Below are 14,429 nucleotides of genomic sequence, written 5' to 3'. Positions count from 1 at the left end.
GAGCTCTATGGAAATGTCTCAAATGTCTCAGTAACTGTCTCGATGTGAACACATGAACACATGAACACGTGAACATGTGAACATGTGAACTCGTGGACACATGAACACATGAACTGGTGAACTAGTGGTTAAGCGTAATTCATCTGTATCTTCTGTCTGCAGACATCAGCGCTGAACCCTCGTGTTCCTGTGCATGTGAAACTCAAACAGGCCTCCAGCGTGACCTTGTGACCTTGTGTCCTCGTGACCTTGTGACCTTGTGTCCTCGTGACCTTGTGACCTTGTGTCCTCATGACCTTGTGTCCTCGTGACCTTGTGTCCTCGTGACCTTGTGACCTTGTGTCCTCATGACCTTGTGTCCTCATGACCTTGTGTCCTCGTGACCTTGTGTCCTCGTGACCTTGTGATCTTGTGTCCTCGTGACCTTATGACCTCGTGACCTCGTGACCTTGTGTCACCGCCCGCGAGCTGAACGCTCGCCAAAGAAGACAAGACCATGAAGTCAGCAGTGAGAAACCTGTCAGAAGCTAAGATTGTGAATGAAGTGTTGATGAAAACTAGTCAGAGTCTAATTATGGGAAAGGAAGAAGAGAACGCTGTGGAGAAGAAAACACGATGAAGAGAAAAGAGCAAAGTCTGAAATATTTGTGTTTTATGGTTTCAAACAGCAGCACACGGAGCAGGAAGGTCCAGCTCCACCCGAAGCTCTTTCAAGCTTTAATCTTTATTCTTTATTCTTTATTGTTTATTCTCTTCAGGGTCTGACCTCCATCACAGAAACATTCATCTTTCACTCTGATTCACATCCTTCTGTTCGCTTCTCTGAACATCGAGGGTTCACGGATCGTCTTTACCAGTCGTGCGTCTCAGCACGCAGGTCGAGGTTCACGGTGACTTCATGACTTTGTCGCCTCTCGAGTGCTGATCTGCGTTGAGCTTAAAGCTGATGATAGTGAGATGACGCTCAGGTGAGCAGGTGCAGGTGTGTTGTCACTGCGGCTGAACGAGGCTTTGAAGCCGACAGGTGAGGCTGGTTTTAGAGATGACGCCTCACAGCCAACAGCTGCTGGCCCCTCAGGTCTGTCTCTGCAGACTCAGTTTGATTTCTTGCAGGATTGTTAAACGCTGCAATGGAGCCGTCTTTGCTTTAAGAGCAGCAGCCGGGTGGCAGCCGGGTGGCAGCCGGGTGGCAGCCGGGTGGCAGCCGGGTGGCAGCCGGGTGGCAGCCGGGTTTTATTGTGCTGACGTCCTGCCGGAGGCCTTCAGGACCACATGCAGCCTGAAAACAGAGCTGTTCATTGGTCGCCTGCCGACTCTCAGGGCTGTGATACTCCAGCCACTTTAGATTAGATGTTCCTGGTCATCAAAGAGGAGATTTCTGTTCTGATAATCAATGACATACTGGGACTGTATTTCATCATTCGTCTCTCTTTCCTCTTGGAACATCTGCAGCTGCTGTGATGCTTTGAGCACAATGCTAACATCAACATGTTGAAATGCTTAAATCCCAACGCTAACATGCTGATCATCAGCAGTTATCATGTTTAAGATGTTCTCCATGTCAGTTTAGCAGCTTAGCATGCTAACATACGACACAATGAACATAAGTACTGGATGTTGAGACGTCATGGTGAGACCTTGAGACCTCATGGTGGTGACAGAAGAGTGGAAGGACATGTGATTGTCATCCATCCAACAGTTTCAGACCAGAACGGTGGAGCCATGAAACACACGGCTGAAGCAGCTCTTCTGCTCCTCGTGCAACACGCTGGCCTCCAGGCGCTGGCCTCCAGACGCTGGCCTCCAGGCGCTGGCCTCCAGACGCTGGCCTCCAGACGCTGGCCTCCAGGCGCTGGCCTCCAGGCGCTGGCCTCCAGGCGCTGGCCTCCAGACGCTGGCCTCCAGGCGCTGGCCTCCAGACGCTGGCCTCCAGGTGCTGGCCTCCAGACGCTGGCCTCCAGGCGCTGGCCTCCAGGCGCTGGCCTCCAGGCGCTGGCCTCCAGACGCTGGCCTCCAGGCGCTGGCCTCCAGGCGCTGGCCTCCAGACGCTGGCCTCCAGGCGCTGGCCTCCAGGCGCTGGCCTCCAGGCGCTGGCCTCCAGGCGTTGGCCTCCAGACGCTGGCCTCCAGGCGCTGGCCTCCAGGCGTTGGCCTCCAGACGCTGGCCTCCAGGCGCTGGCCTCCAGGCGCTGGCCTCCAGACGCTGGCCTCCAGGCGCTGGCCTCCAGGCGCTGGCCTCCAGGCGCTGGCCTCCAGGCGCTGGCCTCCAGGCGCTGGCCTCCAGACGCTGGCCTCCAGGCGCTGGCCTCCAGGCGTTGGCCTCCAGGCGCTGGCCTCCAGACGCTGGCCTCCAGGCGCTGGCCTCCAGGTGCTGGCCTCCAGGCGCTGGCCTCCAGGCGCTGGCCTCCAGGCGCTGGCCTCCAGGCGCTGACGGACAGCTTCACGCAGCCTCAGAGCCTCGTGAGGCCGTGTCCATCCATGAAGGGAGGAGCCCTCTCACCGGTTTTCCAGGCAGATGTTAGCAGCTCGAGAAAATAGTTCCACAACTCGCTGGTTGTGTTTTTACCAGAGCCGACGCAGGAGACACCGAACGCAGCTAAATGAGATTAGTTTACAGAAAAGACAACGACAGAGGACGATACAGCGTGACTCTGAACTGAACTTCAGACGTGATGAACGATAAAGGCCCGACTGGCCTGAAGCCATGTTGAATCAGCTAAATTAGTTGTGTGTGTGTGTGTGTGTGTGTGTGTGTGTGTGTGTGTGTGTGTGTGTGTGTGTGTGTGTGTGTGTGTGTGTGTGTGTGTGAACCTGTAGATTTGAGGGCATGTCCATAATCAGGTTAATAGGAACAGGAAATGGATGAAGCTTCTCTGAGAGATGGAGAGGGACAACAGAGGAAGTAGAGAAACGAGCGAGGGATAATATGTCTTTCTTCCAGCGACTGACTCTGCATGTCTGGCTCTCTGTTCTCCATCCATCCTCTTGAGGGGAATGTAAGAAGACCAATCTTGTACAAAATTGATCCAATCAACTTACAAGCATGACTGGAGGATGACTGGCAGCAGGATGTTTGTATAAGTCCTCTGTTAGAGGAAAGCATGAGAGCTGGTCACAGACATGATGTGTAGGTCATGCAGTGAGAGCTGGTCACAGACATGATGTGTAGGTCATGCAGTGAGAGCTGGTCATAGACATGATGTGTAGGTCATGCAGTGAGAGCTGGTCATAGACATGATGTGTAGGTCATGCAGTGAGAGCTGGTCACAGACATGATGTGTAGTTCGTGCAGTGAGAGCTGGTCACACACATGATGTGTAGTTCGTCCAGTGAGAGCTGGTCACAGACATGATGTGTAGTTCGTGCAGTGAGAGCTGGTCACAGACATGATGTGTAGTTCGTGCAGTGAGAGCTGGTCACAGACATGATGTGTAGTTCGTCCAGTGAGAGCTGGTCACAGACATGATGTGTAGTTCGTGCAGTGAGAGCTGGTCACAGACATGATGTGTAGTTCGTGCAGTGAGAGCTGGTCACAGACATGATGTGTAGTTCGTGCAGTGAGAGCTGGTCACAGACATGATGTGTAGTTCGTGCAGTGAGAGCTGGTCACAGACATGATGTGTAGTTCGTGCAGTGAGAGCTGGTCACAGACATGATGTGTGGACAGTAGTTCATGCATTGAAACCTCCTGGAGCTGCGGCCGACATTCATGCACTGATCCTTGTTCCTGGTTCCCTGTCCAGCTCCTCCTTTAACACCACGTGGCGTGAGGCTGATGGGAACGCCGTTAGTTGTGCAGCTATTTGTTTATTGACAAAGGCCTTTTTACAAATATTTAGAAAAGTTAAAGGGTCACCAGAGTTATTACAGTGCATCATGGGAAGGACGTAGGAGGCATGAAGGACATATGAAACGTCAAGTTGTTGAGATATTTAACTTAGAAACCTCAAACGTCGTCCTCCTGGTGACGCTGGCAGAAAGGTGCCTCGTGGGCGTCTGGCCCGGCGCTGACAGCGAGCAGCCAGCGTCCTGGAGCTGAAGAGTCTCTCATTACTTTCCATCCAGACGCCACATGGTGACTGTTTGTTGACGTTGGGTCAGACACGTTCGCTGCAAATCATCAAACACAAGCTGCTTCTTTTCACTTGTGTCTCCATGTATGTGCTCTGTGTCTGCTTGTTCTGTTTTTAGTCCGTCTCCTCCTCTGCTCCCTCACACAGTGAAGACTCTTCACTGGAGGAATTCCCTGCACAGTAGATATGAAGCGAGGCATTGTGGGCATGCACAAAGACACACGGCTGCATTCACACTGAAGCTCTGTGGCATGAACTCGGCTCCGTGAGAGAAGAAGCTGTTGTCCTGCAGGACGCAGACCCATGTCTTCACATTGATGCTGGAAATTCCTCTAGTGCCCTCAAAAAGGACTGTGTGTGTGTGTGTGTGTGTGTGTGTGTTCACACAGTCCAGTAGACTTTACCATTTCAATATCATTTTTCATATGATTAGAATTATGTAAATATTACCAAAATGTTTATTATTCATTAAATTATTTCATACTCATTTCCGGGTTGCATCCTGAACGTTTTATTAATATTTATTTAGTTTGTTCATGCTGACCTTGTATTTATTAACATGGCAAGAAAACTAATAAACAAGTCTCTTATTTTTGGATTATTTATGAATCATTGAGATTTCTTCATGTAAACTCTCTTCGGCGTCTCAACGACCTCATGAAACCGTCTCTGGCTCTCTGCGTGACCTTCGTGACCTTTGACCTTTGCTTTCCCCTCGTCCCTGCAGTGCTGCTGCCGTGCGTTCTCTCCTTCAACGTGGACCAGAAGAACAGTTTGTCCTTCGAGGGCCCGCTGGAGGACATGTTCGGCTACACGGTCCAGCAGTTTGAGAACAGCGAGGGAAAATGGTGAGTGTCACCATCATCATCACCGGTCACACACCTTCCTCCTTGTGACGGCAGTTCAGGTCACATCTCCATTGTGACTCCAACATCAAGTCTGTACATACATATTACATACGAAGTGACATGAAACGCTCTTATTCATCTTATTGAGAACAGTGTAATAACTGTATCACACAGGTATCATCTCTTGTGTTTTCACTTCTTCTTCATGAACATAGTTTTAACACGTTGGCTCGAGTTCTAGTTTTGACATTAAAGAACAGATGTTCGGGGTCATAAAGTGCATTAATGTTTTTATTCACATTTCAATTTGAAAATAAGAAAACTGAATGGAAATGCTGGAAATTTACAAAAGTTGTTATAAAAGCAAAATGCGACAAAGTTCACGTTGATTATATGAACTTGACTCGTCTTCTTCTCACCGAACCAACTCTTCATCTCACCTGACTGCTACTGTCAGCATGATGGATAGAAACGCACATCTATTCATATTTTCTGGAAATGTCGTCTAAATGAGCATTTTATTCTGATGTAAACTTGGCTGCAGTGCAGATTAAGTTGTCTCATCGACTCTTTTCTGTCGGTTTCTCTGCTGTTTCTTTATCAGAAAACCTCATAAGTGTCTGCATGAGAACATTTTATTATAGTTCAGTTTCATTCAAATCCTCAACGTTAACAAAAGAGGAAAACATCCTTTATGAAGCTGTAAAACTAAGTGAAGGAAAGCGGAGCAGCTGCTGCTGTAATGAGGCTCTTTGCTTTCCTGCTGTTCACGTAAACTATCTGCACACTGAGCCTGTAAAGACTGAAGCTGCTGCTGAAACTGTCTGGGAGCTCCTTTTAGAAAGCTTGTTAAAGGCTGTTTGAGCCGTTATTGTTTCTGTCTCCACCTCCACCTTGTTTCTGTCTCCACCTCCACCTTGTTTCTGTCTCCACCTCCACCTTGTTTCTGTGTCTCCACCTCCACCTTGTTTCTGTGTCTCCACCTCACGCTGTCACTCGCCTTCACTTCAGTGAGCTAACTTCAGTGAGCTAACTTCAGTTAGCCTGTTGTTTAACTTCCGTTAGCTAACTTCAGTTAGCCTGTTGTTTAACTTCCGTTAGCTAACTTCAGTTAGCCTGTTGCCACAGCGCTGCTGCGTCATTCCAACATGGCGCAGTGAAGATCTTATCAGCTCACATGAGATGACTTAAGGCTGATTTACCATAATTCACTCACTTCTCATCAGGCGAGTCAGCTGCGACTGAACCGCTGTGCTGCTCCCTGAACACACATTAGCTGTTGCATCTCCAGATAGCGCCATGTTGTTCCAACTCACAGTGTTAGCTAAAGATGAGACCAGGTTGAAGAAGTTGAACCCTGAGAAACGACACGTCAAAGTCGTTAGAGATGAGGAGTGAACTACTAATGGAAGAAAACAAAGATATGGACCCATGATGAAGTTGGAAGGAAATGAGGAGAAGGGGCAATAAAAATAGAGATGTAATGCAGCCCTCCATTTGTCCATGTGTGAGAATATTACGGGGAAAGGAAGGCGATCACGAGGTGACGTAACACACAAGTTACCACAACTGATTAGACGCAGATGTCTCGTCAAGACACACACACACACACACACACACACACACACCTTCTGCATCTGCAGAGCAGCTCGGTGTTGAAATGTGGATCGACACACAGAGAGGAGTTGCATGGGTTCAGGAAGAGGCGTCCATGGACTTTTCCCACAAGACTGCTGATGGCACAACATTGCCATGTTGTTGTAAAGTAAACTAGCTGTTGCTGCCAGATTATCGTTCTGCGAGCAAACAAATTATTGCTTGTTTGTACGGAGAGAAATGGGCTCGTATGAGCAGAGATGCCAACTTTTCAATAAACCTTGCCGTGAGATTTTGTTGAAGGGGGCGACAACTAGAACTACGCGCCGCAGAACAGCTGTGAGCCGGAGATATTAGTTGTGTGAGCGTGTGAAAACATGAAAAAGCGCGTGTCACACGGCGAAAGCGTGAGAGTTGGTAGCTCTGTATGAGACTAACAGAATATGCCTATTGGGTAAGGAAAACATGATTTGTTACATGCTTTCTTGGCAAGAATTAGATGAGAAGATCGATAGCATGTCATATTTATTCTGTTAAATCAGAGCTGCCAACTTTTCATAAAACCTTGGTGTGAGATGTTGTCGAAGGGGGGGTGGGGGGGTGAGACTACGAGAAATACGCGCCGCAGCGCACAGCTGTGTGTCCGGAGGGCGGGACTTAAGACCACTGAGTGACAGTCACGTTCAACGCGTGAGACTTGAGAGCCGATGCCTCCGTCTCTCTGCTCCTCTGCCGGCGGTCCCACAGTTGTGGAAAACAGGATGTCTACGCAGCGAATAGGTTTACAGATACGCGCCCCAGACTTTTTTTTTGGCGTGAGATATTGGTTGTGTGGCGTGTGAAAACATGAAAGAGCGCGTGTCACACGGCGAAAGCGTGAGTTGGTGGCTCTGTGTTAAATATGATGCTACAGTCAAGAGAGGGTTAGCTTAGCATAAAGTCTGGACGAGGTTGACGCTGCTGGCCTTCATGTCTAACTTACGCAGGTTGCTTAAATTTCAGAAGCGACGTACAGAGTTAGCTACGTACAGAGTTAGCTACGTACAAAGTTAGCTACGTACAGACTAAAGGCTGATTTAAGGCTGAAGGCTGAATTATACTTTTGCAACTCCAACTCCGGCCGGCCACGCAGTCGGATTGACGGACTCGTGTTGGTTTTTAGTTCCCTGTGTTTTTCATACTCCAGACCAGCAGGTGGCGCAACGTTTAGAGTGGACATGCACACCGACGTTCACGATATCTCCCTCCAGGAGTTCACCTCCATCTTTATGTCCTGATACTCGTCAGATGGTTTTATAAATGCTCATATTTGTGGACCTCTTCAGCCAAACGTTCTTCAACAGGATCCATTGTTCCTGTTTCTGCTGTGGCTTTTAAAAACAGAGGTATTATGCTGTGAAACCGGACATGAGAGACTCAGGATGTGGTTAGCGGACCAATCACAGTTGCTTTGACGGATAGTCAGACATTTGGGGTGACGCACGCAAGCACGCAAAATAGCTATGTCATCTGACTTCCTCAACGGCAGCTCTGCACTTCCCTTCATTCAGTAGTTTAGATTATAATGCATTACTTTTTGTATTAGCTTAAATTATAATGCATTACTTTTTGTATTAGTTTAAATTATAATGCATTACTTTTTGTATTAGTTTAAATTATAATGCATTACTTTTTGTATTAGTTTAAATTATAATGCATTACTTTTTGTGTTTACAGCGTGTGAGAACTGCCTGAACAGACAGATACGAGCACGCTATCAATCTTCTCATCTCTCTGCGAGCTATATTTCCCAAAATCTTGAACTATTCCTTTAAAATGTGTGAAAACTAGAAGCAACAGAACTTAGTTAAATAAGCGTGTTGTTGTTGTTCCACTGTGTGGCTGCTTTCCATGACCAGAGCTGTTAGTGTAGGAATGTTAATGAGTGTTCAGAGGAAGATGACCGGCTTGCTTCAGTTTACTGACACAATACATCATGAAACTCCCACATGGAAGTGAGTTATGGGTGTGTCACACACACACACACACACACACACACACACACACACACACGCGTTTGTGCGTGCTAAGCGTTCAGTATGTTTGATAACGCCGGCGCTGCAGACATCTGCAACGCGTCGTGCTGGTAGGACGTAATGAGGTGATAATGAGGTGTTTTTTTAATGAGCGAGGTCAACGTTATTTCAGGCTCATAGTCAGGCGTAATAATGTGAAAGCCACAGTTCATGAGCCAGTTATAATAATCTATAACTGCTTCATCAGCCACGCTGTTGAAGTGTGATTATAAAATCTTTAAAAGTCACCACCTCCCGACGCTTAACTTAACAATCATATTTGAATTGTGATCACAACTGAAACTGTGTGTGTCTGTTGGAAGGATTTCTAACAACCAATCACATCGCTCCTCCTTCAGGGTGCTGATTGGATCGCCGCTGTCGGGTCAGCCGGCCAAACGGACCGGAGACGTCTACAAGTGTCCTGTAGGGACGGCGGACAAGACGTGTGTCAAGCTGGAGCTGCCGAGTAAGCTGTGTGTGTGTGTGTGTGTGTGTGTGTGTGTGTGTGTGTGTGTGTGTGTTTTCTCAGTTTTAATTTGGATATCTTTGGACAGTAAACAGAAGCAGACATTTGAGGACGTCATCTTATTAACTGACCACATGATGTGGAGATGTTGGGAATTCACTGTGTGTGTGTGTGTGTGTGTGTGTGTGTGTGTGTGTGTGTGTGTGTGTGTGTGTTTAACTTATCTGATTGGTTCTGGTGGGGAGGAAGTGAGTCCCATCACAACAGGAAGACAGTAAATAAACAAGGTTTTAATGTTTCATCCTTCCAATTATATCTTAATTAAACGGATAAACACAAGTGAGCTGCAGAGCGCTTTGGCTGCGTGTCGACTGGAGGACGCCGAGCAGAACAGGAGACGCTCAGATTAACAACTCCTGCTTACCTCAAGATCAAGGAACAGGAGTTATAGTGTTCATCCTTAATCTGTGCAAACACTCCTCCACTCACCACAGGAGAGAGATGGATCTGTGTTTCTAATCCTGGATGAGTCAAACAGACAAAAGCCTAAATCTCACAAACTGGATTACATGAGGAGTGGATTACATGACGAGTAGATTACATGACTGGATTACATGAGGAGTAGATTACATGAGGACTAGATTACATGACTGGATTACATGAGGAGTAGATTACATGAGGACTAGATTACATGACTGGATTACATGAGGACTGGATTACATGAGGAGTAGATTACATGAGGACTAGATTACATGACTGGATTACATGAGGACTGGATTACATAACTGGATTACATGACTGGATTACACAGCAGCAGCCTCCGTGCTGCGTTGCCAGTGGCATGATCGTCCTGGTTGTGGCGTCGGCGTTCCTTCTCGTGGTCGCTCGGTCGGCTCGCGGCGACGCCCTCGTCTGTCTCCATGTGTGACGGCAGCGCAGAGAGAGCAGCCGAGCCACAGTGAACGTTAAATGTGTGGTTTTGTTGTAATTGTTAATCACGGTTCAGTCTGACCAATGAAAGTTCAGACAGTCACGTGCGATGAAACACTGAAACTCCCAACATCCAGACTGCTGACTCGGCCTGCAGTGTGTTTACATCCCGCTGGGATTGAATCCAAATGACTAACAACACATCAAGTGTTCCAGATGCAGACAACGGTGTAGAAACCTGTCCACCTTCTACTAAAGTAACATACTTGATGTACCGAGTGGAGAAGACTCATTCATTACTCCCGTTATCACCCTTCATTTGATGGATTCATGTGCTGCGACACTATTCTCATCTCTTCTCAGAACACTTCATACAGTTGTTGGTTCTTTTCCTTATCACCAAACTGAATCAGCAGAATATCTAAATAAAGTTATTGAATGGATGTTGTGGAATGAAAAGCAGAGTTGTCCTGAAATGCAGCTCTCATGTAAATGTGCTTTCCACCACTGGAACCTCTCAGTTAGCAGCTTGTAACTGATGGCCACGCTGATATATTTTAGCATAACACACAATAGCAATAGCTCTGTTTTCAAAAGGTCGTCGCAGACCAAGAGGGACTGTGTAATAAGTCTGATTTGTTCTGATAGCGATCTGCAGGTCACAGTTCACTGAGGACAAAGTGTGTATTCTGCTGCAGACGCACAAAGCGCCTTTCAGTCCCACGTGGACGCATCATGAGGACCTCAGTCCAGATCACTCACTGCATCAGAGAGGAAACACTTTACAAACAGCTTGTCTTCACTCCAGAGCTCCCTGTGTGTGAAGCAGCGACGACGTCATGAGGTCAGAGTGGTGCAGAGACAGGAAGTGGGCTCGAAAGAGAAAGCAGGAATCTGAATTCCCACAGAAGAAGAGAAGTGACGGACGTAAGTCGTTAAGGCCGTGACGTCACGCTAACTACTGCCAGCTCGCGTCGGTTCAGAGGAGAGAACATTCCTGCTAATGAGAGTCAGAAATGGTTGAAGAGCAAACGTCCCTCATGGGAATCGGTCAAGAGCTCGACTCAGGGAGCGGCCGGAGAAGGAGTTTGTGGGAATATGTGGAAAGAAAAAGAAGAAACCTTTCCCAAGTCGTTTGTCATAACATGCTAATTTTAGCCACATGCTTCAAATCCTCTCTTTCATCAGAGCGCTGCGCGTCCTGTGTTAGCTGCTGTGAGCTGCACACAGGCGCAGCAGTGAAACCTGCTATATTTAACGCTGCTGCTGATGGGAAAACACTGAGCAGGAATTCATCCAGCTGTTCTTCCTCTCTGTTTGTCTCGCTCTGTTTATTCATCCATACTTTTTTTCTTAGAAAACACAACAATTCCCAACGTACGTGAAGTCAAGGAGAACATGACCATGGGAACCACGCTGGTGACCAATCCCAACGGAGGATTTCTGGTGAGGGGGAAGTTGCTCTTTGTCATTAATAAAAGTGCTTTATTCTACATTTTCCAAACGCAAAAGGAAGACTGAACTTTGCATGTTTTCTGTGCAGAAAGTAGATGTTCTCTGGACCTTTTGGTCTCTGGGAACAGGACCTGACCCTGCCATGTCTCTCAGTGGCGTCCTGTGATGTAACTCATGCAGAGATGTAGAGTATGAAGCAGACAGCACGCATTTCATTTCATGGCTATGACCTCCAGAAAATGATATTAGACGAGCAGAGTGTGAAAATGACAGAAACAATGGAGGAATGGTCACCAGATAGATATTCATGCACCTTATTTAGTCCAAGCTGACATCATGCTGGACTGTAAGGACAGATGCTGCGCTGACACTAACATGTCAATCCTAAAAAGTAATAACTCTCACCTGTGAATGTGTTATTTAAACGACCATCAGTTCATCCAATACGCTGGAAGTTGATTTTGAACACGCGCTAAAAGAAATGGATTCAGTGCTTATTTAAGGTCTTATATGTTGTAGACTTCATGTGTTTCATAATCTAATGTCTCAAATAACATTCCCTTCAGCCTCGGCTCTTTTGTTGATTGTTAGTTAGCGATTGTTAGCACAGTAGCGGCTAAAAGCCGCTCTGTGAGGGAAGCGCTGAGGTTCTGGTGCATGCTGGGAAATCTAAGGAGCTGAGGCTCAGAGATGAGAAGTTATTCAGTTGTTTACTTGTCGTCGGTCATGTTAATGCTTTACTTCCTTCTCTCTTTTCTCTCTGGAGGAGTTCAGTCTCTTTATAGTCCTCAGTTTGAGTCGTTCTTTCCTCTTGGGTTCTGAACTCACCCTCGACCTCGTGCTGCTGGAAAGTGAAGCAGTCACAGCCTATTTTCTGCAGCAGTGTCAGTGTGTGTGTGTGTGTGTGTGTGTGTGTGTGTGTGTGTGTCTCCACAGGCCTGTGGTCCTCAGTACGGATACATGTGTGGGCAGCAGCAGTACATCTCTGGAGTTTGTGCCAACGTCAGTGATTCCTTCCAGATCCTGAACTCTGTGGCTCCGGCCCTGCAAGGTAACACCAGGAGGCAGCGCTTTGACTCTGAGAGACGGCAGATTGAGATCTCACAGTCGTCCCACCGAGCGCACCCTCTCTCAGCGGACGGGGAGATTAGAGCATTCTTCTTCATGTAAACTGGTCTGCGCCCCATTCCTCTCTGCTGCCGACGGTCTGACCAAGTTAGGAGACGCTTCACTGCTCTCTGTTCCCTGGAAGGAAACGGCCGGCGGAGCCAGACAGTAAACAGCCGACAGTCATACTTCTACGTTGCTTTCAGTATTTCTCTGCCTGACTGAAGACATGTTGACGAGCCTCATGTGTGTGAATGAAAGTAAATGAAGTCTTTAGTAGATTATCTTATCAATAGATTGAGGTCTTTTTGACTCGCAGGAGGATCTTAACGTCTTTAGGTCTGTGCAGTGTGGATGTGTAAGGAATGGAGACGTTTCAGGCGAGTGCATGTCGATGGGCTGAGGAGTCAGGAAACACAGGTTCTGCACTGTGGAGGCCACGAGGCCTTCTGAGTCCTCTTATCCTCATCCTGTGAGTGGTATCGCATGTTAATGAAGGAGCTTCACAGGCTGAGCTGGTTCTTTATGTCCTTTAACAGACCTCCCATTATCTGGTAATTTGCTGAATTCTGCTCCTGCGACCCCTTCGAGTTGACCTGTGATCCCTCGCGGGGTCCCGACCCCCAGGTTGAGACCCCCTGCTCGACGTTATTACATTTTGATTAGCGGCGACGCTGTTGTGTGTCTGTGGGCACGACACACAGGAAGAGGACAGGATGTGTTGCATAATCTAATTTATTTATTTGGGGGGAAATCAGCTGTTCTCATAAAAACAGACGTCCATCTTTGCCAATTTTAAAGATAAAACATTTAATGTTTAACATGAAAAACAATCTCCGGTCAGAAACTCAGGATGGTTTCTGTTGCAGAGTGTGCCAAGGAGCTGGACATCGTGATGGTTCTGGACGGGTCCAACAGCATCTACCCCTGGTCCAGCATCGTGGACTTCCTGATACGGTTCATCGAGAAAATTGAGATCGGACCCAAACTCTCACAGGTCAGCTGCTGCAAGGAATGACTCTGAAAAGATCAAGTTCCCTGCTGGAAGTTGCTCTTGTGATCTTACATGACAGAAGTGGGTCGCATGAGACAACACAGAGAAACAGGACGACTGCAGGAATAAAGTGTTTGCTGCCGGCTCAGTTCTTCATATTTTAATATGTTGATGACTTAAGTGCCCATCATTATGGTTTAATGCAGCCGGTGCCAGCAGTGGGAGTGACTGCAATCTGCCCTTCATGAAGCAAATGTAATGAATTGAAGCCTTTTCAGTCCTGGAAGTAAAGTCCTCCTCTGCCTTAGTTCTACCTCCAGTGTATTTCTGTCCAGTTGTCTTGGACCGCTCCTCCATCGGCGGTTGGGTTTATTATGGTTTCATTGATCTGGTCTGGAGCTGCTGGAGTTTTCCAGAGGGGAACACTGGAAAGTCTCCTCACTGCGGCGCCCAGCGGTTGTAAGTCACATCTTCCACGGCTGCTGAAGTCCTTTGCGTTCTGCATAAAGAACATCGTGTCATATCAACCCAACCCGAGCCGACCACATCCTGGCAGACTGTCTGGGAGGGCGGAGGACACGGCGAGAGAAAAGGGAAAAATAGATTTTAATGTTGGATAAGCTTCACAAGAACGTGTGTGTGTTGCAGGTGGGCATCGTCTCGTACGGAGAGACTGTGACGCACCGTGTCAACCTCAGCCAGTTCGACAACACTCACAACCTGCTGCGATTCGTTGGAGAGCTTCCTCAGCAGACCGGCTTCAGGACCATGACCTTCAAGGGCATCGACACCGCCAGGTATCCGCCGCCAACCCTCCCTCCCGTCCGGCTCCTTGTGGCGTCCACATGGAGGTTCGCGAGCCTCTGAATGGGCCGTGTCGTCTCAGGAGTAACTGGGACGAGCT

The 14,429-nt window shown here is 47.8% G+C and overlaps 1 protein-coding gene across 5 annotated transcripts in view; it reads left to right on the top strand.

Annotated features, from left to right (window-relative positions):
- The window catches only part of itga1 (integrin, alpha 1), a 39,549-nt gene that overhangs the window by 7,773 nt on the left and 17,347 nt on the right, over positions 1–14,429 (top strand). For 2 of the 5 annotated variants that reach the window (XM_068574009.1, XM_068574008.1), the window contains exons 2-7: positions 4,800–4,920; positions 8,930–9,039; positions 11,327–11,415; positions 12,361–12,475; positions 13,401–13,528; positions 14,174–14,322. In XM_068574009.1, coding sequence (XP_068430110.1) covers positions 4,800–4,920; positions 8,930–9,039; positions 11,327–11,415; positions 12,361–12,475; positions 13,401–13,528; positions 14,174–14,322 — 712 coding nt within the window. Of the gene's footprint in view, positions 1–4,799; positions 4,921–7,245; positions 7,393–7,424; positions 7,902–8,278; positions 8,511–8,929; positions 9,040–11,326; positions 11,416–12,360; positions 12,476–13,400; positions 13,529–14,173; positions 14,323–14,429 lie in introns of those variants that run through there. The other 3 variants (XM_068574011.1, XM_068574012.1, XM_068574010.1) reach the window with 3 other exon arrangements.

The sequence above is a fragment of the Clinocottus analis genome, unplaced genomic scaffold, assembly GCF_023055335.1.
Source record: "Clinocottus analis isolate CAN_PGR_092001 unplaced genomic scaffold, fCliAna1.0.p SCAF_13, whole genome shotgun sequence".
In the NCBI taxonomy this organism is placed as follows: domain Eukaryota; kingdom Metazoa; phylum Chordata; class Actinopteri; order Perciformes; family Cottidae; genus Clinocottus; species Clinocottus analis.
The sequence above is the reverse complement of the archived record's forward strand: the minus strand, read 5'-3'. Positions and strand labels throughout refer to the sequence as shown.